The sequence below is a fragment of the Pristis pectinata genome, chromosome 6 (genome assembly GCF_009764475.1).
Source record: "Pristis pectinata isolate sPriPec2 chromosome 6, sPriPec2.1.pri, whole genome shotgun sequence".
Taxonomy (NCBI): domain Eukaryota; kingdom Metazoa; phylum Chordata; class Chondrichthyes; order Rhinopristiformes; family Pristidae; genus Pristis; species Pristis pectinata.
The window spans coordinates 98573189-98598447 of NC_067410.1; the positions used below are offsets into that span (position 1 = coordinate 98573189).

Sequence of the window (25259 nt, forward strand, 5' to 3'; positions counted from 1 at the left end):
TTGCATGCCGCGGATGAGCATTAAAAATCAACGCTCCCCCTCACCCCCACAGCAGACGTTAATTCTTTTTTAATAATTGAGAAGCCAAGAGAGGTGAAGTCGATTGAAGCACAGTACCAGCACAGTGATGGCAGAGGGGGCTCTCTGTAGCCATACGTCAATGTGACTGCGAACAATGATAATCTGGGTCAGTGTTGGGGGGCGGGCCATACGAAAGGTTTTAAATAATCGAGGAAAAAAGCGAGAGGAAGCTTTTTGGAATTGACTGGTGTCCGGGTCCCGCTCCCCTGTAACTGCGCTCGGCTGTCTCCGCCTCCCTGCTCCTGTAACCTGCTGCAATCCCCCGTGCAACATTGAGCACAGTCCTTCGCATCACACCAGTCCGAGCGGGTAAAAATAGCCCCAGATCCCAGCCCGGACGCTGGGACCAGGCGGATCCAGCTTCTCGTCAGCCGGTCGGCGTTAGAAACCAGTCCTCTCGCCCGTGGCGGAGATCCGTTGGGTCACTCAGCCGCCGAGAAGCTCACCTTGCGCAGAGAGAGAGGGAGGGGGAGAGTCCTCGACCCAGCCCCGGTGGAGATGCCGGCCTCCCTGCTGCTCCTGGGCACCGCGGCTCTGCTGTCCGCCGCCAGCGCCGCCCCTCTGAGCCCGTGTGCCGGCCGGCCCTGCCTCAACAATGGCACTTGTCTAACTTTCCAAGGGCAGGCGACGTCCTACAACTGCTCCTGCAGCCCCGGTTTCGCGGGTCAGCACTGCCAGGTAAGGCTGAAGGGCCGATGTATCGGGGTGAGAGCACCGGGCAGGTGTTGACTGCTGGGTCGGGGGTGGGGAAAGGGGGGGTCTCAAAAGCTGCCGCTCTGCCCGGTTGGAGGTTGTGAAGACGAGGCGAGCCCGGGTTTGGAGCGATTCCGCTCCGCGTTAATTTGAAGAGCCAGGGGTGTTCCAGTGAGGGAAGCGGAGAGCAGCGGGCGACGAGTCCCCGGTTCACCTGGTTCATTCCATAGCGCCAGAAAGCGGCGGGAATCCGAGCGCTTGGAGAGAGAGAGAGAGAGAGAGACCCTCGTCCCCCCACCAGTTACCTGCCCCTCCCCGACCCCCCCCCACCAGTTACCTGCCCCCTCCCCGACCCCCCCCACCAGTTACCTGCCCCCTCCCCGACCCCCCCACACCAGTTACCTGCCCCCTCCCCGACCCCCCCCACCAGTTACCTGCCCCCCTCCCCGACCCCCCCCCCACCAGTTACCTGCCCCCTCCCCGACCCCCCCCACCAGTTACCTGCCCCCTCCCCGACCCCCCCCACCAGTTACCGGCCCCCTCCCCGACCCCCCCCCACCAGTTACCTGCCCCTTCCCAGACCCCCCCACCAGTTACCTGCCCCTTCCCAGACCCCCCCACCAGTTGCCCCCTCCCCGACCCCCCCCACCAGTTGCCCCCTCCCCGACCCCCCCCACCAGTTGCCCCCTCCCCGACCCCCCCACCAGTTACCCCCTCCCCTACCCGACCCCCCACCAGTTACCCCCTCACCAGTCATCCCCTCCCCGACATTCACCTCCCGACCCCTCACCAATCACCGCCCCCCCCCAGCCGTGGTACACTGTCACCGAGTGTGGGATGTGGCGGGGGGGGGGCCGCCATTCCCGAGGCCGGCGGCTGGGTTCCGGGAGGAACTTCGATGAACAAGGTGACTCAATGACGGCGGCCGGCTCCTCCCTCACTCCCCGCGCCGCCCGGACCTTCCTTGGAAACCGGTGGCTCCGTTTCGCAGGAGTTGTGGAAGCTCCGGACGTCGCTGCCCTGGCGCGGTGCTCTGTCCATCCCGGTGACTCGTCGACGGATGGACACTCACACTCACTCACACACACGGCCAGGAGGGCGCAAGCAGCCCCAGTGGCAGGAGTGGTCTCCAGCCAATCATGAACACTTTCCCCAGAGTTAATACGTGTGTTTGGAGACGGCAGATTTAGCCATTTGATAAGGGAAATCTAATCAAACGGCGCGTTGGAGCCTCAGTTCCTCACCCAATCTCAAACCGGGTCAGGTGGGTGATGGCAGATGAGCGAGGGCCCAGCGGCGGGTCCGCTTCCTTAGTTCTGCTACCATCTAAATTAAACATTTTGCTCCAGTAGTATCCTCTCCTGATGTTCTCCGTGAACTCCTTTCCCTCTCTATCCCTCCCCTTCTCCTCCCATCCCCTTCTCCTCCCATCCCCTTCTCCTCCCATCCCCTTCTCCTCCCATCCCCTTCTCCTCCCATCCCCTCCATTCTCACCACCACTTCATCCCTATCTTTATCCCTCGTCCTGCCTCTCCCATTTCACCTGCCTTAACCCCACCCACTCCCCCTCCACATCCTCACACCCCACCTCTCCCCCCTCCCTTTCCTCAGCCTGTATGCACTCTTCCTTTCTCCTCTTCCCCTCCCTCTTTCCCCTTTCTCACGTTCTCTGTCCCTTCCTACCTACTTTACCCCTCCCCTTCTCCCCCCTCCCCTTCTCCCCCCTCCCCTTCTCCCCCCTCCCCTTCCCCCACCTTCCCATATTCCCCCTCCCCTTCTCCCCCCTCCCCTTCTCCCCCCTCCCCTTCTCCCCCCTCCCCTTCTCCCCCCTCCCCTTCTCCCCCCTCCCCTCCATTCTCACCACCACCTCCTTCTCATCCTGTCGCTCATCCTGTGTGCTCCCTTGCACCCTTTGCCATTCCCACTTTTTCCACACTTCTGTCCCCAGCCCTCTGTTCCTCTTCCAGCATTCCTTCCTCCATCTATCCCCCTTCCATTATTTCCCCCTTCCCCTTCCCTCATTTCTTTTTCCTCCATCCATCCCTGCTTCATCTTCCTCCTCCTCTCACTTCCTCCTTCCTTCCTCTTTCTCTCTCCCTTTCCCCTCCTCTCCTTCGTCTTCCCCTCCCTTTCCTTTTCCCTCTGCTCTCTTCCTTCTAACAGTCTTGGCTTCTCTCTCCTTCCCCTTCCCTCACTTTTCATCTCCTCTGTCCCCTTCATTTCCTCTCCCTTTTCCCTTCTCTGTCCACCCTGCTCCTTCACGCTCTTTCCCCCTCCCTTTCCCCTTCCTCCCTTTTAACTTTCCCTACCTTCTTCCCTCTTCCCCACCCCTCACTCCTCCTTGCACGACCACTGCCTCCTAAAGAATTAAAGTTCTACTCCAGGCAGCTGCAAAAATGTACACATTTAACTACTTGGGAAGACACTAGAGCCAAAGATTGGAATGATCGGGTATTGAATTGAGCTGTCAGTGATCATATTCTCCAGTGGCTGGACTGAATATTCTCATTGTTTGCAGTGAGGATCAGGATTGGAGTCAATATGCATCTTGGAGTGAATGCTCAATAAAGCAATGTTCCAAAACCCAAACCATTGGTACTCTTGTGTTGAGTTAAGTTAATGTGACTTGTCAAATAATTTATTGGTTTTGCAGATAAGTGAAATTGTGATGATGCAGCCAGTTCTGCAAAGTGTCTTCTGTTTAAATCTCCCAACATTTGATGCAAAGGTGAATTTGGTAACCTAATGACTACCTGCCACAAATAACTGGCAGCCAGTATGGTGACTACTTTCCTGCCTTTATAAATAATAGTTCATCATATCTGGTCACTTCTGATGTTTTAAATTATTAACTTGCCAATGAACTAATATTCAGGAGATACTTTGCAAGATCCTTTCATTGTACATGCAGATTTTAATTACACGTCTGATTGCAAATATATTTATTTGATCATAGATTTTTCATATTTTCTGATTAATTTTCTCTTCCCTCCATTACTCTCTACTGAAGTTGACAATGCATACAGTGGCTGATTAAAGAGCCTTATGATGATTTACTACACTGAGTGCAAGTTGTTGTTAATTGTGGACATTACAGCTGCTTTGGTCCTCTGCCATTGCCCATGTACAAATGCTTGTGGTAAAATGATTAATAACAGGAACCCTGTGCATTTCTGGACCCAGCCCAAGAGAGGTCTGTTAAATTAGCCATGGTCAGTGGTCTTCACACTCGCTGTGGGTAAGCTGAGTGACCCAAGATGCAGTTCATTATTAAACAGGGTGCGTGAAATGGGAGGGATGTGGGTGTTGTGGTTATGCAAGACCAAACATGATGAATATTGATGCTGTAATACTACCCAATGTTGTCTACACCTCCAACAAGAGATTTTCCACTGTCACATGCAATTTATTGTCAGCCTATTAATAACGTGATACTTATTTTGCCATTCTGTGCCTCCCCCGTCACCCTGCCCCACTCTCTGATTTTGCACTAGGCTACTTTGTCCACAAGCAGCTGCCTAACAGAGGACTCTCTGATCTATGGGCTGTTCCCAGGGACACACTGAGACAGACATCAAGTGCTGCTGGAAGATCATCAACTCAGCGAAAGGCTCCCTTTGGTCTGTCCGAAACTTGTTGGTCTTCCAGCACAGTGAGATGTCCGTAAGGGAACGCTGCAGACTGGCATAGTCCAGGCTGCAGGAGTACATGCTGAGGGACGCACTGAAGCTCGGTGCAGAGGCTCTGTGGGGAAGGACCACAGTCTGGGCTCCTTCCGCTACTGCACATGGAGGGGCTGAGTTGGGTGGGGAAGCCCTTCGGACAATGGAACAGGTATCACCTCAGGGAGCTATATTAGTGGCAATGGTGCTAAGTTTGTGTTTTTTTTCTCTTTAAGTTTTACACTACTGATTGTGATAATCATGAATGTTAAGCTTTTGTATTTTGCACTGTTTTCTTCCTTTGCATCTATTTTTATTATGAATAAAGTTTATTTTTGAAATAAAAAAATCAGGCTAAATTTTGCCAACAGATCCCCATCCTCTTTGACTGGCACCTCAGAATATGAGAATCCATTGAATAATCCTCAGTGTGGTTACTGAATGGGCCAAGAGATATATAAGATAACAGAATTTAGATTCAGTTTCAAGTTTATATCACTAATCATGGGGTTTGGGAAATGTTAGCAATCTAATAGACTACTTTTGTTTTGGGTCAACAGGAACTGATATTGGTTTATAAAAATGAAGATGTATTACATCTTCATTTTTTTACGAACTCCAAGTAGAGAGGAGCAATTGTTTCCAGGATAGAGGTTACCTCTTCTGCTAATCTATGGATTGGAACTGACTGACAGCGAGCAACACACACAAAATGCTGGAGGAACTCAGCAGGTCAGGCAGCATCTATGAAGGGAAATAATTAGTCAACACTTCGAGTCATGACCCTTCATCAGGACTGGAAAGGAAGAGGGCAGAAGCCTGAATAAGAAGGTAGGGGGAGGGGAAGGAGCACAGGCTGGCAGGTGAGAGGTGAGTCCAGGTGAGGGGGGAAGGTAGGTGGGTGGGGGAGGGGGCATGAAAGGGAGTGATGCAAGAAGCTGGAAGGTGATGGGTAGAAGAGGCAAAGGGCTGAAGAAGAAGGAATCCGGTGGAAGAGGAGAGTGGACCATGGAATAAAGGGAAGGAGGTGGGGAATAGAAGAGCAGGTTATGAGGGGAAGGGAGGGGAAAGAGAAGGGGTGAGGGAGCCAGAGGAATGAGTGAAAACAAAGGGGGAAGGAGGGGAGGGGTTACCGGAAGTTGGAGAAATTGATGTTGAGGCCATCAGGTTGGAGACTACCGAGGTGGAATATGAGGTGTTGTTCCTCCAACCTGTGTCTGGTCTCAACGTGGCAGTAGAGGAGGCTGTGGATAGACACGTCAGTATGGAAAAGGGATGTGGTATTGAAGTGGCTGGCCACCGGGAGATCCTGCCTTTTGCAGCAGATGGAAATCATCTATTCCCCACCTCCTTCCCTTTATTCCATGGTCTACTGTCCTCTCCTACTGGATTCCTTCTTCTTCAGCCCTTTGCCTCTTCTACCTATCATCTCTCAGCTTCTTCCATCACTCCCTTTCATCCCCCCCTCCCCTACCCACCTACCTTCCCCCTCTCACATGGACTCACCTATCACCTGCCAGCCTGTGCTCCTCCCCGACCTTCTTATTCTGGCTTCTGTCCTCTTCCTTTCCAGTCCTGATGAAAGATCTCGACTCGAACATCGACTGTTAATTTCCTTCCATAGATACTGCCTGACCTGCTGAGTTCCTCCAGCATTTTGTGTCTGTTGCAGCAGATTCCAGCATCTGCAGAATCTCTTGTGATTGATAGCGAGGACAGTTTTTGCGGCATAATCAAATCACAGTTCAATAATGCACCTTTAATGAATGCCACTTTGTAAACAATAGAGAATTTGGGAAATAAAGAAAGGAACTACTTGAGACATTTTTATGTTGCTTTCTGTCGATCTGTTATCTGGTTTCTCCAAAGCCAGTGATTTGAAAAGGTTAGTATGAGTTTTGGCCTCCTGGGTCTGTCTGCTCTGGGTCTTAACGTATGCAATCTATTGCATCATAGACTGTTCACTCCCTGTGGCGTTATCCTGTGATGTCATGGTATAATGCCATAAAGTTTTCTCATATTTTGTGCCATGACTTTGATTGCTTTGATTCCAATCACATTTAAAGTCTAATGCTCAGTGACATCTGAGACAAATTAAGTTGCCTTAGGGGCAATGTAGATTTGCTGCTCAGTGGGTGCAGTTCACCTCTGCTATAGTCACCGAGAGAGAGAGAATTTAAAATCTCTCTTTGGACTCTTGAAAGATATTAGAAGGTCCTCTTGAAGGGTAATAAAAAGAGTTGCAAATTAGAGCAAAAGCTATTGATGGGAGAAGCAAGTTCAAAATTTGAATGTGGACTGAGGGGATCAATTAAAAGTTGATGGAATTTTGGGTGGGTCTGTCTATTTGATTCCTCCACATTTAACTTCTTAGTTTATTTTCACTGTGGTAGGGAGGCACAGCTAAGGAGGAAAGTTGACAGTGCCATTCTGTGGTTACCTCTTCCTATCAAGGAATTATATTATTATTATATTATTATAATAATATTATTGGAAGATACCCAAGTGTAGCCTTGGGATCCTTTCCCTTAGGCAGATATGGTGTTGGATATAGGAAAGCCATAGGAATTTTCAAGGATTTTGGAAGCAAGTTCCTTCCAAGGAGTCAGAATGAAAGAAGAATTTTGAAATCATTTCACAGAATTAAGACTTTCCATACAATCTCTAACAACAATGGTTCAGTTATCCCAACTGGAACAGTTTGAATAATTGAAGACAGCATTTAGTTCCTGAGTCAAAAAACTTCTGTTGCTTCATTTGTTATGCTCAATGTCAATAGTACAGTAGCATTTAATTTATTAAACTCTGGGTTTTGATGAACTGTCCTTATTATAAATCGGCCATTGTGAATATTTCATCATCTCTTTGTCTCCATGGTACTGCATATTTTGTCCTGAATAATTGCATGGAATGCATATTTAGTGAGGTATGATCCATGTCACCAAGCCAATCTGCTCTTGTATTTATTAATTACATAATTATTAATTACTTCAGTATAAGTTGTCATATATAAAAATCTAATCACATTTAAAATCTAATGCTCAATGACATCTGAGACCAATTAAGTTACCTTCTGCTTTTCACAAAAGATTCTTATGGGTGCACGTGGTAGTTCGTGAAGGCACATGACATACTCAGTTTTTTGGCTATTGAAAATTGAACATTTTTGTTCAATTTAAACTGTTAGCTCTTTTTATTACAGTATCATTTGTTAATTTTATAGTGAAATATTTCAAGAGTTATGATAGATATAGAACAATTTCTATTAAGAAACAGTGATTCTTAAAAATCAAAGCTCCTTAAAGATGTGCCTGGCCCTATTTTAATATTTTCAATTAGCTTGTCCTCTTTGATCGTGGTATCAAAATCAATAACAATGTCTTAGACTGTCCTACTCAATTTGTGTGGTCGGGATAGGACATCTTCACAAGGAAAACTATTGTGACGTGGTCAACAGATAGAAGACAGAAACTGCTGTTTATATTTTACATTCATGATTGCTATAATTCCTATTGGTCTTGACCAGTAGGAATTATATAGGATAGAAAAGATATTTCCTAAGATATTTTCCATCCTATAGATAGATGTAATGTAGATAGACATTGTATCGACCTACAGGAAAGAAAAGATATTGGGAAAGGGGGCATGTTCCTCAATCAATCTATGCAAGGAAACTTTGTAAAACGTGCAGAACATAGATCACATATCAAGATATGCATGATATCTTGTATTTTTATATTAACATGCAACTTTAGCACATTTATATACCATTCATAATGATAATCTGGCAAACAACTTATTCTGGACCTTCCATCACAAATAAATCACTACATGCTTGTATGTAGGCTATTGCAGGTACATAATTTATCTGCTTTGCACAGAACATTCATGTAGAAGCTCAGACTGAAGCATAAATGAGTCAAGCTTAATCAATGTGTGACTGAATTCTATCCTTTTAATAGATGTGCACTGCATATGTTGGATAGTAGTTAAAATATTGGATTTTCATTAAACTATTGGACTATTGTCCAGAAACCTACCTTGCAGATCTAGAGACACAAGGCAAGAGTTTGAACCCCAACATAGAAATAAAGGAGATTAATTTCAAACAATTAAATAACTCTGAAAGAAAAGCTAGAGTCAAGAAGGTGACCAAGAAACTACTAGATTACCATAAGAGCCCATGTGGTTCTCTGCTTCACTAATGTTCTTCAGAGAATGAATTCTGCAATCCTCACAGAACCTGGTCTATAAGTAACTTCAGATTCTATAAGAATCTTAAGTGCCTCAGTGGGCAATAGGGACAACTGATAAATTGTTGCTCTTTTGGATTTCCTCCACATCCTATGAATGAATAAATAAATAAATTGTCTTGAAATTGGCAACGAGTCAGTAGCAATGGAAAGGTGTGAATGAATTGTTATCTATGGCCACAATGCCACAAGTGTACCACAGGTTAAAAAAATCAAGCTTTTTATTTTAATTTGTAGCTTATGCACTGTGATCATTGGCAAATCAATTCATGCAAATGGAATTATGAAGCCTTGCTTACAGTAATCATGTACCACCGCAGAGCCTCAGGCAAGAAGCATGGCAAGCATTAGCTCAACTCAACCCATTTTAGTGCCACAAGTTTCTTTCCTTGGACACTTGGATCTAAGAAAACTAAAATGAAATATTTCTCAACAAGCCAAAGGCATTATGAAGGAGCAAAGGAGCTTGGTTTCATGTAGACAAATACTCAAGATGGTCTGCAGCTATAAAAAGATCAAGAAGTCCAATTGAGGGTCAGTTCTTATCTCTAATGGGTTGGACTCAAAAGCTATAAATCAAATGGACAGAACGTTGTTTAGACTGCAATTGGAATACCAAGTTGAGTTTTTAACCAACAAACACAAGGAAAGATATTTTGGTCTTCCTGAGTGTACAATGCAGATTCATCAGAATGTTTCTAGGGCTTAAATGAATTGACTGTAAGGACAGGTGGCATACATCCATTCTTTATTCTGATCAATTTAGAAAGCTGAAGGGTGATGTTTCAACTGACTGAGCAATTCAGAAGGGCAGATTAGAGAAACTCCTGGTGGGATTATCCAAAGCAACAAGGTGTAATCTCAAAACTAGGGTCATTCTTACACAAAGAATAATGGAAATATGGAACTCACCTCTACCCCCTCCCCCAAATGGTTATGGACATTGGGTCAATAATAATTTTTAATGATGTGATTGATAGATATAGTTAATGGGATCAAGGGATATGTGCTGAAGTGGGTAAACTGAATGTTGGAAGAGGCTGAGGTTGTGAATGGTCCACTTCTGTTCCATTAGCTCTGCCTACACATGGTCTGACTAGCTTGCCTGATTTACTCAACACTCTGGTTAACTTATTCATAGGCTTCCAGACACTATTGAAGGATTCCTTTACATTTGGACTTTCCCATACTAATCATGTATTTAAAACTATTTGGAGAGAAATATTCAGCATACTTCTATGATATTTCTATGATAGCAAATTCTGTATTTCTGACAGAATAATTAAAAAATCATATTGTCAAGTTAGTCATTTTAACAGTGATGAGACATGGGTCATTGCTCTCCATACTGCTGTTATGTACATCTGAAAGATGGCCAGAATTTTCAAGTCACGTATTTTATGCTGGACAACGAATTCATTCTTCATTTAATTTAATTTATTATTTATATGGAAAGGTTACTGATAACTGGCAGCTGACACATCACACATGGTCATTCAAGATCTGAAGCACAGCTCTTTTTAAACCTCTGTTACTGGTTAGAAATTAAAATCAATATTATTTCACGGCAGTATCCTTAACTGCCAATAATATCCTATCCACACTTAGTTTATTTAAGTTTCCATCCATCATAAGGCCAGAAGTGGGATGTTAACTGATGATGCACAATGTTCAATTCTCTTCATAACTCCTCAGCAGATGAAGTGGCCCATGCTGCATTCAGCAAGACCTAGATAACATTCAGACATGGCTGATAACTGGCAAGTAACGTTCTTGCCACAACCATTTCTGACAAGAGAGGGTTTAAGCTCCTACCCTTGACACTCAATGACATTGCTAACAAAAGTCCCCTGCCAGCAACATCCTGGGGGTCACCATTGCCCAGAAACTGAACTAGACCATCCACATAAATACTGCAGCTACAAGAGCAGGTCAGAGGGTATCCTGCAGTGCGTGGCTCACTTCCTGACATCCCAAAGCCACAAGGCACAAGTCAAGAGTGTGTTGGAATACTTCTGCCTTGCATGAATGAGTGCAGCTACAACAAGACTCAAGAAGGTCAACACCAGGACAAAACAGCCCACTTGATTTTCACCCAACCACCACCCTAAATATTCATTCCCTACTCCATCATTGCACAATGGCTGTATCACCTACAAAATATCTTGCAGTTAGTTGCCTCGTTCCTCTGACAGAACTTCCCAAACCCGCAACCTCTGCCATCAAGAAGGACAAGGGCAGCCGGAGCTTGGGTACACCAAAACCAGCAGATTCCCTTCCAAATCACGCATCGTCCTGATTTGAAAATATATCGCCGTTTCTTCATGAACACTGGGTTTAATTCCCGGAGCTCCCTACCCAAATGCATTAAGAGAGTCCATCACCAGATGGACTGCAGTATTCAAGAAGGCAACTCACCATCACTTTCTCAAGTGCTATAAATGCAGGTCTTGTGAATGATCCCCAGGTCCCCAAAAAATGAAATTAAAAATGCATTGAATGATTATCTACAATACCTTTAAAAATAGTTACTGAGATACAAGTATGATCAAGAGCATAGAATTTTCAATATCAGGTGGAAAGATTTATTTCTGTGGAAGAAATGAAAAGATGTAGACAGTACACTGTGTTGGCACGGGCAGCAGTCAACATTGGAGGAGATATGAGTGAAGGTGATCACTTTGGAATTTCAGTCTGTTCACTAATGATACTAAAGCACAGGAGTTCATCAAAGTTTCTCTACCGAGTCAATTTCTCCTGGCACAAACGTATGTTCTGATAGATACCCCCCTTTGTATGAAGGACAGCTTTTGAGGTATTTCTTTTCCAATTTGAATATTATATGAGATTAGTATCAAAGAATTGTTTCAGCACAAAAGGAGGCTATTCAGCCTTTCAAGTCAATGCCAGCTCCTGTCACTCCCATTTCCCTATTTTTTTCTTTAATTCAGGAAGTCAATTTCCCTCAAGTGTCTATACAATTTCCATTTGAAAGCTCAGATGATATATTCTGTTCATATAAAGATTCAACGTGTTAAAATACAGCCATAATCATAAAACTAGCTCCTTAACCTGATGAATAGGCAGTCTTGCACCTGGTCGAAGAAAACACCAATAAATGTAAGGTAATGATAAAATTGGATTTCACATGTGACAGATACCTGTGGGCTGATTAACCTGTATTTCAGTCTTTGTGATCTTGCAGGACATTCTCCATGGAGCAGGCTCCAGCTGTTTAAGTAGGTGATTGTGGGGGTGGGTTAAAGGGGAGGATTGAATTCGGTTTGATTGAAGAGAAGAAAAAATAGCCTCTGATTACATTTTACAAATCTGCAGAAGCTAAATATTAGCTGTTACATTTAGAGGAGACATAAACTGTGAACTACAAATGATTAAAGATTCCTTAATGCTCAAGTGACTTTCTCTGTCCTTTATTACACTAACGAGATGGTGATTGAACAAATGATTATTTATGATTCCATTCCTGTTAGCCTAAGGAAAGGGTTCTATAATGTGAATATGCACATTTCCATTCAATATGTTGAACATTACAGAGAATCAAGTTTATAATGCCTTACATCAATAATATAACAATGTACTTATCAAGGGAAACATATATTGATTTGAATCCTGCTGCATCCATGCTGAAGTGACCTTATCAAATGTGACTGTAAATTTGAAAAGATTTCTACATGTTTTATAATACTAATAAAAGTATTGCAATGCGCTTGATGCCATAAGCTATGCACAATAGTTTCTCATGTGTAAGTCCATTACCAAAGTGAGTTCCTGAGCTGCCAGAAGGAGGAAGGCACATGGTGCAAAAACAGCTGCTCATCTTTGTGAAAGGGAATATCATCCTGCAACTTATCCTGCTACTCTCATGCAACTTTTAACAGAGTATCACGCAATGATATCTCTAGAGGCCCGGTAGCACAAACCCACCTCCATTGCTGCTCCTTGCTTTCTGCTAGACTGGCAATTTTAAAATTGAACTATGTCAGTGGTAAAAGGATTGCTTAGATGCCAGTGTCATTGATAGTAGGCATCCATGGAAATACTCAAAGAGAGGTTTGCAGTTTTTTAAAATTAATTCTGCACCAATTAAAAAAACTATTTACTGCCTTTAGATAATATAGATTCTTGTGGCACTGCTTTGTGTAGTACTAAGTGGTGTGTGGCAGCAGGTCCCAGGGCTGTTCCCAATCACTCTTTCTTACAGAACAAAAGAAAGGAGCCATATTCCCCCATCCAGCGGGACCCATCGTGCCCAAGTTTTCTTAGCCTGAGTTTGCCTGGAATTTGCTTCCTTCTACAACTGACAAGAGTATTAGAACAGTTGATGGGCCTAAACACTAATAAATCCCAGGACCTGATCTACCACAGAGAGTTTTGAAGGACTTGGCTGTAGAGATAGCAAACACTCCGGTTACTATCTTCCAAAATTCTATGGAATCTGGAATTGTTTCTTTGACTTAGAGGTAGCAAATGTGACCCCCCCACCCCCTTCATTTAAGAAGGGATGGTGAGAGAAAACAGGGAACTACCGACCTGTTAGCCTAATGTCAGAGGTGGGGAAGGAGCTGGAGTCTATAGTGAAAGGTGTAATATCAGAAAAGAATACCTTGAAAAGAATAGTTGGACTCAGCAGAGTCAACATGAAATTATGAAAGGAAAATCATGCGTGACTAATCTACTGGAGCTCATTAAGGATATGATGAGGAGACTAGATAAGGGGAACCAGTGGATGTGGTGTATAGTAAAACTCAGATAATCTGTTACCTGATTGTTTGGAAATACTGATAGTTTGGCACCTGGCTCCTTCATTGCTCCAGAGTGTAGGGTGCTTGTGCAGGAGAGCGGAGGTCTGACTGTGGGCCAGATGTGCAGTCAGTGCCAGCATCAGGAATACATCAGGGTAGGTTTGTGGCAGGACCAGGATCAGGAACACGGGTTGGTTTGAAGCTGGAGCTAGAGTCCAGAGTGATCGTATGTTTTTGAACTAGCTGAAATTTACAAGCTGAAACTTGCTGGTTTCTAATCCCTATTCCCTTTAAATTCACTGAGTTCAACTGAAAAATTTATTAACTACTGTATATCATGTAATAAAAGTACATGGGATAATAATATGTCTAACATTCCAGAAAATCTGTCATACCTCCACCACCTGAGTCTTGAGGGTGGTGAGATTGTCAGAGTATTGAGGTATTTGGACTTTCAGGAAGTTTTCAATCAGTTCCCACAGAGGAGGTTGGTGAAGAAGGTTAGAACACACAGAGTTGTAAGTTATATAAGGTATGGATTGAAAAGTCGTAATTGGACATAAAACAAAAAGAGGGAATAACAGGTTGTTCCCAGTTTGGTGAGATGTGACTAATAAGGTCTGGCAGAGATCAGTCCCTGGGCTCCAGCTATTCACTCTATCAACCACTGATGGGGCCTGGCAGGGATTGGTCTTGGGTCCCAGCTATTCTCTGTTATTCTCTGTATCAGTGAATTGGCAGAGGAATCAAATGTCATATTTCCAACTTTGCTGAAGATACAAAATTGCATAGGGAGGAGAATGTAAAGAGTTTCAACGAGGTATAGACAAGCTGAGTGATTAGGTAAGGACATGGTAGATGGGATATAATAATGAAAACATGAAGTTATCCACTTTAGGGTATAAAACAGAAAAACAGAGAAATGTTTACATAGTGAGAGACTATGTCATGGTGATGTTCAAAGGGACCTAGATGTGCTTCCAGACAAGTCGCCTACGGTCATCTGTTATGTGCAGCAAGAGATTAGGAAGGGAAATGGTACAATTGACCTTTATTATGAGAGGATTGGAGTAAAAATTTCTCACTGCATTTATAGTGAGCCTTGGTAAGACTGCACCAGGAGTATTGTGTTAGTTTTGGTCTCCTTACCTAAAGAGGGTTATACTTCCATTGAGGGAGGGCAGCAAAGATTCACTGGACTGGTCCAAGAATGGCAGCTTGCCTTATGAGAAGAGATTATGAGTCAACTAAGCCTGTTACTCATCACGGCTGAAAAGAATGAGAGGAGATCTTATGAAAATTACAAAATCCTTACACAGCAGGAGAGGACTGGATATAGGAAGGATGTTTCCCTGGGCCATGAAGTGTAGAACCAGGGGTCACAGTATCAGAACATGGGGTTGAGCGGAGACATTTCTTCATGTAGAGGGCGATGAATCCTGGAATTCTCTTACCCTAAAAAGCCAGCCACTGAGTTAATTCAAAACAGAAATCGATAGATTTCTGGATATTAAGGTAATCAAGGGATATGATATGTCACAGAGAAATGACATTGAGGTAGTAAGATGAGCCATGATGTTGATGAATGGCGGAACAGACACATCAGGGTCAAGGGACCACCTCCAGCTCTGCTTTCATGGGACTATCATAATGATATGATCATGATTGAACAGACTGACCGCAGCTTTCGGGCCAGATCCCTCCAGAAACAACACATTTTAGCTCTAGGGGAAGCCCAACTGGTGAAAGGAAAATTAAAACTTCAGATTCAATTATTGTTTCTTATTTGAACAGTTCCAAATCTTTACCACTAGCAGTAGAAGTGCACGCGTCTGCCATTTCAGGTCTCTAGTCTGAGCATGTCTCCCCAATCCCTCATTGTAAGATATGTATAATCAAACGGAAAATCAGATTGTGAACGGATGGAGCTGTGATAAAGTGGAAATGAGCAGTTGTTAAATTCATGAATTTTAATCAGGTTTTGTCCTCTTTAGGAACTGGAACAATCACATTCATCCATGAAGATATCAAATCCTCTTTGCAATTTGAAATGCTATGGTCAGAATCATCATTCATATATCATATTTTATGGGAAATTTTGATGAGAAATTCATCCTGAATTGGTGACACTGAACACATCATTAGTAGCATTCAGCGTGTTTCTGCTCTGCAACTGAAATTCATTGCATTAAAGTCAATGAACTGAATTTCAGGGGCAAGGTTTAGCATACTGACAATGCTGGCATAACATAATATAGCACCACTAACTGGGATGAACTTACAGGCCATTGTATCTTTATTCTGATTTTATTGTATAATTTTAGACTCTAATAATGGTCACTGTGATAAAAATTTCCCAGATGTGTCCCTATGTTAATTGCTACAATTACTTGGAAAACCAGCCACAGGAGGAACTTGGCAACACATTGGTTGTCTAATTCATTCCCAGGATGTAGTGTCACTGGAAAAGCCAGCACTTGTTGTCGACCCCTTCACTGTCTGATCCTGTGTGCACCGAGATTTACTACATTGTCAGGACATTTCAGGAGGCAGGCAAAGCCAACTGCCATGGCTGGGTTTGGAGAAGGCAAAGTAAGGATGGCAAGCCCCCCTCCTTGAAAAATATTAGTGAACCAGAGAGATTTTTTTTGTACATGCAGGGTCACCAGTCCTAATATTAAATTTTCCCTCCAAAACTTCTTTAGTTACATGAATGGAACTAAAGTGGGATTGAAACTTGGGTGTCAGATCACTGGTTCAGAACTCTAGATGCTAATGCTTAACACCATACTGCGGTAAAGTAACTGGAAATGCTATACATTAGAATCATAGGAATTTACAGCTCTGGAGGAGGTCCATTCAGCCCATTGCCTTAATGCTGGCCAAAAATGGAGCTAGCTAAGTTTGCTCCAACAGCAGCTATCAGTCCCCCACCCTGCAGCTAGAGCAGTTCATTTTGCAGGCCCTGCACTCAGCAATAAAGGTAAATACACCTTAACCACCATACTACCTGTCCTGTTACATTTGCTGCACTAGTATCCAGGGGTGTGCACTCTTAACTGAAGAGTCATTAGTTCACATCCAACAAAATCAAACAAACTAATAAATGTTGGAAGAGAAAGCTAGTATCAGTATATTTAACTCCAAAATAAGTATATATTAATGCAAGTATAGAAATAGAGTGAAGCAAACACTGCTCTTATTCCAAGATATAGATAAGCAGTGGACTGCATTTTAGTTCTGCTGGCTTAGTAGGTAATCATCTGACCTGCTGCTTTCCAGCTTTCTACCTGAGAGTTGCGTGGCAAACCTTCAACAACCCTGCAAACCTACAGAGTAATGCAGTCTCTCCCTTTGACAAAATCCTTCACTGTGCTGGGTTAGGGTAGGGAGACCGCATGTCCAGCACTCACTCACACTGGGATGCTCCTATTAAAGGTGCACCTTGCACCCAAAAACTAGTATTTCATCCTCACCACAGGCAACACCTGACAACCAAAACCAGGGCTGCTTTCTTATACACCCAACAGTTTGCTCCATGGTAAGTTTTGAACTGGCTTACCAATAGATTGACTTGACTACTCCTTGTCAATGACAGTTATTTCAGCTGAATGTAAGAGACTTTCTATGAGATAATTACCAAACACAAGTAGGGGAACTGCATTGGATCCAAGGAACATTTCAGGGAGCAAATTGCAGGGTACTAGTGGTATCTGTTCCTAATATTGGCTTAAGTATTTGGATGGTCCATGTGATATGAGTGAAGAGAGTCCTAGACACCAAAATGGAAAAAAGCTCATGGTTGTAATGCACCTCATGTTTGAATATTTAAAAGAAAAACTACAGATGTTGGAAATCTGAAATAAAAACAGAAATGCTGGAAGCACTCACCAGATCAGGGAGCTTCTGTGGAAAGAGAAACAAAGTTAAGGGTTGTTGATCTGAATCGTTAACACTGTTTGTCTTTCCACAGGTGCTGCCTGACCTGCTAACTGTTTCCAGCATTTTCTGTTTTTATTTCATGCTTGAATACTCTGGCAACATTTAATTGAGGCAGTGGAGACTGCCACCAGTAGAAGTGTTCAGTATTATTATGAACCACCATTTCCCTAAAATAGAGTTTAAAGAAATGAGACCCTGAACACAAGATTGGCTTCACAGAGCTGGTTGGGTGTGTAGAATGTTGACACCTGGCCATACATTATCAATTTGAAAATTGTTCTCATTGTTTCCATAAATTTAAAGTGGCTAATACCAACCTGTGTATTCTGATTTAGGACTTACCTATCAATGTAGCAATGGTATAAAGCATCATCTTGCTGAATCCGAAGATCAAGAAAATCCAAAACAAATACCATACCAACAATTCAATAAAAATACAAGTAGGACTGGGCTTCTGAGCCAAATTGCCGGAGCTTGTCCACAAGTTGATAACATCTGTATTAATATATCAGCCATCATGTTCAATGGTTGAACTGAGTGGGACTCTTTTTGTCGAAAAGAGTAGACTGAAAATGACAAAGTCTTTTATGATTATAAAAGCAGAGTTGATGTTTCCAATTTTATGGGAATCCAAAACCAAGAGTCTTAGGTTTAAGAATCTAATAAGGAATTCAAGAGATTGATGAGAGCAGGGAACTCGATACCATTTATAGTGGTTGAGTGAATCCCATAAGTGCGTTTTTGAGGATGCGAGATAGGTACATTGAGGGAGAGAGGAATAAAAAGATATGTTGCTGGGGGAGTAAGGTATGAAGAGGGTTATCAGCAGAAAAATAAACCTGACAGAACAAATGATCTGTTCATGCAATATAAACTTCAATGTAATATTTGTTGGCTTGTTTTGGTATTGAACAGACAGTCTGAACACTCGATATCCTTACTGATTATTTAAATGCTTCTAAAATGTTCCTGCAAAAATCCCTATTTCAAATGATAAAGTGAATGGAAGGAACATGACAAATTTTAAGAAATAATTCACAGAACAAAATTTAATTTATAGCTTTTAAAGAAGCGACCAATGAAAGTGGATAACTGCTAAATTATTGCAGTGGAATTATGGATTGAACAAGAGCAACTAATTCTGACATATGGGAACTGATCCATCCACTGTTTCTGAGTGATGTTGTCACATCACCAGTCAAACTATTGGTTTCCTTTATGCCTCCTAGATCTGCAATCAATGGAGACATTTGTAATTTAGGTCATTTGTTTCAATGCCTCAGCACCGATACCATGATCTATTCTCAGTCTGAGAGAACAAACATGCAAACCAAAACAGAACTTTATCTAAGACGAAAGTGGCTTGAAGTGGTTCATTCATTGATGTTACCTCCATCCTAAATGTTTTCTGCATCTCGCTCTCTGCAGTGCTTCCTCCAATGACCTGTTTGAACTGGTGGAGCTACTACCACGGTCCTGGATTAGTTTATTCACAATTCTATACTTGTAAGCATATATATAAAAATAACATTAGAACCCACTCAGCACATCAGAAATGGAGTTAATATTTCAGGTTAATGATCTGGATTGTTTTTTGGCATTTTCTATTTTATTTCAGATTTCCAGCCTCTGCCAATGTTTTTGTTTGTAAACAAATTACTTTGTTGGATGACCAAGGCTCCTGTGGTAGCTTCCTCAGTAACGTTGCTCTCATGTTTCCTGAAACTGCTTGGCTGAGATCAAGAAAGAATTTGAGTTCTTGTTCTTGATGTGGGTCGAAAGTGTGGTCTTGTTGGAGAGTGATATCATACGCTAAAAGATGATCTCTTGATCTCCCAATCTACCTCGTCGTGGCCCTTGCACTTTATTTGTCTACCTGCACTGCACTTTCTCTATAACTGTAACACTATATTCTGCATTCTGTTTTCCTTTTTACTACCTCGAATGATCTGTCTGGATGGCATGCAAACAAAAGCTTTTCACCGTATCTCAGTACACGTGACAATAATAAACCAATACCAATGACAGTGGTGAGGGTTGGTCTGTGAATAGAATGTAAAACTAAATTAACAGCAAGAAAGATAAAGAAGAAAGAAGTTTCATATTGTGAAAATGATGGACTACACAATAATGCAAGAAAATCCAGCATTATGACAAGCAAAGCATTGTTCTTTATTCATATTATTGGCTCTGGTTGCTAGGCAACATGATCACCTCTCTACTTCTTATATTGTTTTTGCTCAGATCAGGAAGGATGTGGAGAGAAAAATGGAATCTTTATATTTGTAAAGAAAGGTACTTCAAAGGCTCCTTTTAAAAGATTTCACTGTCCCAATACATTAATAAAAGTTTTAAGTACATTTCAATGAAGATCATTGCAGCTATTGCATACAATGTATAGAGCCAGTGTATTAATGAGCATCAATGGTGGGAAGGAACGAAGGAACCATGGGAGCAAAAGAACAGAAATACAAGGATAAACCAATTAGCACCAGAAGTCTTCTCTAATTCCAAATATTCAATGAGATCGTGACTGATCTGTGACCTTGCTCCTTATGCATTTTTCTCCAGACTCCTTAATACGTTTGATTGACAAAATCTACTGATCTCAGATTTAAAATTAACACATAAATTCCATATATAATTCTAGTCAATCTATGCTGCCTTCCCTCCAAGGTGAATACAATACCCCTACAGTGCAGTGCTCTGAACTGTTCACGATACTCCAGGTGTGGTCTCACCAAGGCTTTATACAAGTTGTAGCAGGACCTCTACTCACTTGGATTCTGAGCCTTTATAGATGGCCAACATTCTGTTACCCTCTTTGATTCAGTCTCTGTATATGCCCATGGGATTTTAATAAATTCTGCACATTTGCTCTCCCACCCCTTGTGTGGCCCTCTTGGGCTAAATGGCCTTTTTATCTGTTATAAATGCTGTAATTTATTTTTCTACAGGACAGGAATTCTCTGTTTAGAATTAGATATGATTTTAAAAGAAATAATCTTAGTGCTCTTTTGAGATTGGATGCTTTTTATGCAAGACACCATCTTTCTTTTTCCCACGACTGACATTTTTCTGAGTAGAACCATTAATCAAGACATTCCATAATATAATCACAAAGAGTTTGATAAAAACAGAAGTAATTAAACAACATCACTTGTAAAGCTAATCTGATATTGTATTTGTGAAAATGATATTCATGCTGACTTGCTGAAGATGAGATTTCATCTTTAATCAAACTGATCACCCCCACTTTGTCAGCATGTAGATGTCTGGAGAAGGTGTCATTGTAAAAACTAATGAGAAATATCTTAAATGAAACTTTTGGCCACAAAACATTGCAAAATGAATGTGTGATCCCACCTTGAATAAATTAGTGCTGCCATTCCATTCTCTGGTGAGAACATATCTTTGATTCCAGATTTCTATGGATCCGGAAGGAATAGTGAATACGTCAGTATTCACTACGGAAAAAGATCTGGGGGATTGTAGTGGGGACTTGCAGTGGACTGAAAAGCTTGAGCATGTAGATATTAGGAAAGAGGAGGTGCTGAAACTTTTAGAAAGCATCAAGTTGGATAAGTCGCCAGGACCGGATGAGATGTACCCCAGGCTGCTGTGGGAGGTGAGGGAAGAGATTGCGGAGACTCTGACGATGATCTTTGTATCGTCGATGGAGACAGGAGAGGTTCCGGAAGATTGGAGGTTTGCGGATGTTGTTCCCTTATTCAAGAAAGTAGGGATAGCCCAGGGAATTATAGACCAGTGAGTCTTACCTCAGTGGTTGGTAAGCTAATGGAGAAGATCCTGAGAGGCAGGATTTATGAACATCTGGAGAGGTATAATATGATTAGGAATAGTCAGCATAGCTTTGTCAAGGGCAGGTCCTGCCTTACGAGCCTGATTGAATTTTTTGAGGATGTGACTAAGCACATCGATGAAGGGAGAGTAGTAGATGTAGTATATATGGATTTCAGCAAGGCATTTGATAAGGTACCCCATGCAAGGTTTATTGAGAAATTAAGGAGGCATGGGATCCAAGGGGACATTGCAGTGTGGATCCAGAACTGGCTAGCCCACAGAAGGCAAAGAGTGGTTGTTGAAGGGTCATATTCTGCGTGGAGGTCGGTGACCAGTGGTGTACCTCAGGGATCTGTACTGGGACCCTTGCTCTTTGTGATTTTTATAAACGACCTGAATGAGGAAGTGGATGGGTGGGTTAGTAAGTTTGCGGATGACACAAAGGTTGGGGGTGTTGTGGATAGTTTGGAGGGCTGTCAGAGGTTACAGAGGGACATAGATAGGATGCAAAGTTGGGCTGAGAAGTGGCAGATGCAGTTCAACCCAGATAAGTGTGAAGTGGTTCATTTTAGTAGGTCAAATATGATGGCAGAATATAGTATTAATGGTAGGACTCTTGGCAGTGTGAAGGATCAGAGGGATCTTGGGGTCCGAGTCCATAGGACCCTCAAAGCGGCTGTGCAGGTTGACTCTGTGGTTAAGAAGGCATATGGTGTATTATCCTTCATCAATCAGGGAATTGAATTTAGGAGCCAAGAGGTATTGTTGCAGCTATATAGGTCCCTGGTCAGACCCCACTTGAAGTACTGTGCTCAGTTCTGGTCGCCTCACTACAGGAAAGATGTGGAAGCTGTAGAGAGGGTGCAGAGGAGATTTACAAGGATGCTGCCTGGAATGCGGAGCATGCCTTATGAAAGCAGGTTGAGGGAACTTGGCCTTTTCTCCTTGGAGCGACGGAGGATGAGGGGGGACCTGATAGAGGTGTATAAGATGATGAGCGGTATTGATTGGGTAGATAGTCAGAGGCTTTTCCCAGGGCTGAAGTGTTGGCCACAAGAGGACATAGGTTTAAGGTGCTGGGGAGTAGGTATAGAGGAGATGTCAGGGGTAAGTTTTTTACTCAGAGAGTGGTGAGTGCACGGAATGGGCTGTCGGCAACGGTGGTGGAGGCGGATACAATAGGGTCTTTTAAGAGACTGTTGGGTAGGTACATGGAGCTGAGAAAACTAGAGGGCTATAGGTAAGCCTAGTAATTTCTAGGGTAGGGACATGTTCGGCACAGCTTTGTGGGCTGAAGGGCCTGAATTGTGCTGTAGTTTTTCTATGTTCTATGTTCTATCTGATGTGAGTCCAGAGTAAGGACGCAATACATTAAGATCCAAGATGATGTCAAGGAGCAGTTTCTCATGCAGTGACATCACTGCAGAACTCCCTTCCTTACATAAAGCAGTGGAGGCTAAGAGGCAAAATAGGTTAAAAATAGGCAAAATAAGACTGACAGATTTTTATTAGGCAAGGGCTTACAGGACACGTAATGAAGATGGATGACTGGAATTTACTGATCAGCATAACCTAGTTAGTTGGTGGAACATGCTGAATGGCCTCTTTCTGTGTGAGCATAAGGTTACAAACACTAACACCTGATTGATGGTAAAATATACATTTTAGGTGGAAGATATTGAAAGCCTCTGAGGTGAGAAAATAAATACTTTGTTAAAGATACAGAATTGCAGCCTACAAGTATGGTTAACAAGCAGGAATTGATTTGAACATATGTTGAGCTGCTTCACAGAATGGAACTTCAATATTTATAGTTGGCGTTAAAAAGTGCAAACCAATCCTTCCAAGGAATCTCAGAACTGGACTGATGTGCAGTCTGGGAGAGGTGTGAAAGTGGCTTGAAATATCTGGGGCTTTTCACTTTCTAAGAACAACTGCCAAAGAAATATCCTGGGTGCAATCAAGAGCTTACCACAAGGAGAATCAGGGATGAGAAAGCTAATCCTACAATGAATAATTTGTAATGCAGTTCATGCGCCTTATGCTATTCCTGTTAATATCAATCACCCAGGCTGCTTATTAATTTGTGCTCATGTTTGCAGAGCTTCAGCTCTTCAAGCCTTCTGAATCTCTTTACTTTTCTGTTGAAGAATCTTATGAGTTTAATTAGGTAGTTTTATTCAGGTAGTGTGTTACACCAAGTACAAATACTATCAAATCGTCTAAACTATTCTACATTCAAATCACTTCAATTATTCCATGCCTTGCAGTGTACAAATGTTTGTCAGGTAGTTAGTCTAGGCCAAACCTACCGAAGTCTGAGAGACTTGGTTGACTCCTCTTCTGACAGCACTGGTGATGTTTGTATCTCACCCGCTCTTTATCCTGGTTGTCTGCCCCTGTGAGCGTGTGATCAGCCATATGATCAGTTCCTGATGGGCCACCTAGGCTGCACTCTCCTTACTGGCTGGCCATGTTTCCCCACTGTTATCTGGTTGCCTGGGCTAAGATTGCTAGACTCTAATGTGAACAGTTTGTCTTGGATAAGTTGGTTATGGCCAAACTTTGCCAGTCTACTGATTCCTTGTGAACTGCAAATTGTCCTTCAGCTCTTACGATTTATTGCTTCAATGTATAATGGAGAACAAAACTGTTCTCGGTTCTTTCCTTAGTTTTCCATACCTGCATTCTTTACTTCCAGAGAGGTTTTTTAATGTGTTTTACTATTTATTTAGGGGTCAAGAGGATAATTCCACATTCTGAGTTCTTACTGTTCCATGCTAGCTCCATTCTTTTATTTTAATCCTGTTCTTGCAATCTTGGGAGCTCATTGATTTTTAATATAAACTACATCAACACCAACATCAGCAAAATTCATTTAATCCTGAAAAATATCCCAAAGCACCTGCAGGAGCAGTATCAAACACAATTATCGCCATACCACAAATGGCAATATGAAGATGGCAAATGGCAAAATCAAGAGTTTGACCAAGGAAGTTTGTTTTAAGGGGAGTATGATAGAAGCGGGAAAGGAGATGTCCAGGGAGTGAATTCTAGAACTTAAGGCTTCATCAGGTGAAGCTGTAGTTGCCAATGACAGCGTGATTAAAATTACAGAAGTTGAAAAGATGAGAATTTGGGGAATGCAGGAATCTTGGGGTGTGTAGCTGGAGGAGATTCGGAGATAGATTCAGGAGAGTTTCAAAATGTGGGTGAATGATGAGCTAACATATGTTGGTGAGCACAGGATGGGCTTAGTTCAATAATTAATGCAAGATAACCCCCATTTTTGGGATAGCTTTTTACTCAAAAACAGAAAGCTTCCTTTACCAACATTTTTTTGAGGGTAATGTTGAAACTGTGCAATTGTGTAAAAAGGGTCATGATGAATTGCTAGCCATTTTACTCTCTATTCCCACTCCTTGGAATTTAGGTTATGGGAGGCCAACATTTGTCCACTTCAAGGTGGCTCCTGAACTTGATCAACCACCTGGTCCTGAGGCATTACCAGATCTGAGGACCTTAGGAGAAGTCCAATAGTGTCTGGCTTAAATTGTAGAATGTGTTTAGTTGGAGCAGATTTGGGTGCATTCTCCTGCTGTGGAAATTGCTTCTATAAGTAAAACATTTTATCAAACCATTTTTCCAATTCTGTTCTGTTCATGTGTAGCACCTTTGATATCCAAATGTGATTAAAGACAACCCAACCTTCATGAGCGCTGTCACTGTTCTTGAATGCTGAAAACCTTATGTCAATGCTTCCTTTCACCTCCTGGGTTTGACTCCTGTACTAATTGGCTGAGTGAAACAATTCTTTGTAGATCAGTTATAAGATTTCTAAACCTATTCTCCTCATTAAGCTGATCAAACTCTCGACTAATTTGCACTACCTCATTCAGAGGCTCTAATGTATGCCACTCTTAATAGAGAAATGTACCCTGCATGATACCTGACCTGGAGTGTTCAATTTCATACCCACAAAGAAACAGTGCAGATTTCTATTTCATGCAGCAAAAAGCAAACTGCTGGAGGAATTCAACGGGTCAGGCAGCATCTGTGGA

At 42.6% G+C, this 25259-nt stretch overlaps 1 protein-coding gene across 1 annotated transcript in view; it reads left to right on the plus strand.

Annotated features, from left to right (window-relative positions):
• The first annotated feature begins 240 nt into the window (after positions 1–240).
• The window catches only part of dner (delta/notch-like EGF repeat containing), a 188440-nt gene continuing 163421 nt past the window's right edge, over positions 241–25259 (plus strand). Inside the window, exon 1 of the mRNA XM_052018121.1 lies at positions 241–759. Within this exon, the coding sequence (XP_051874081.1) occupies positions 580–759 (180 nt within the window). The 5' untranslated portion in view covers positions 241–579. The remainder of the gene's footprint in view (positions 760–25259) is intronic.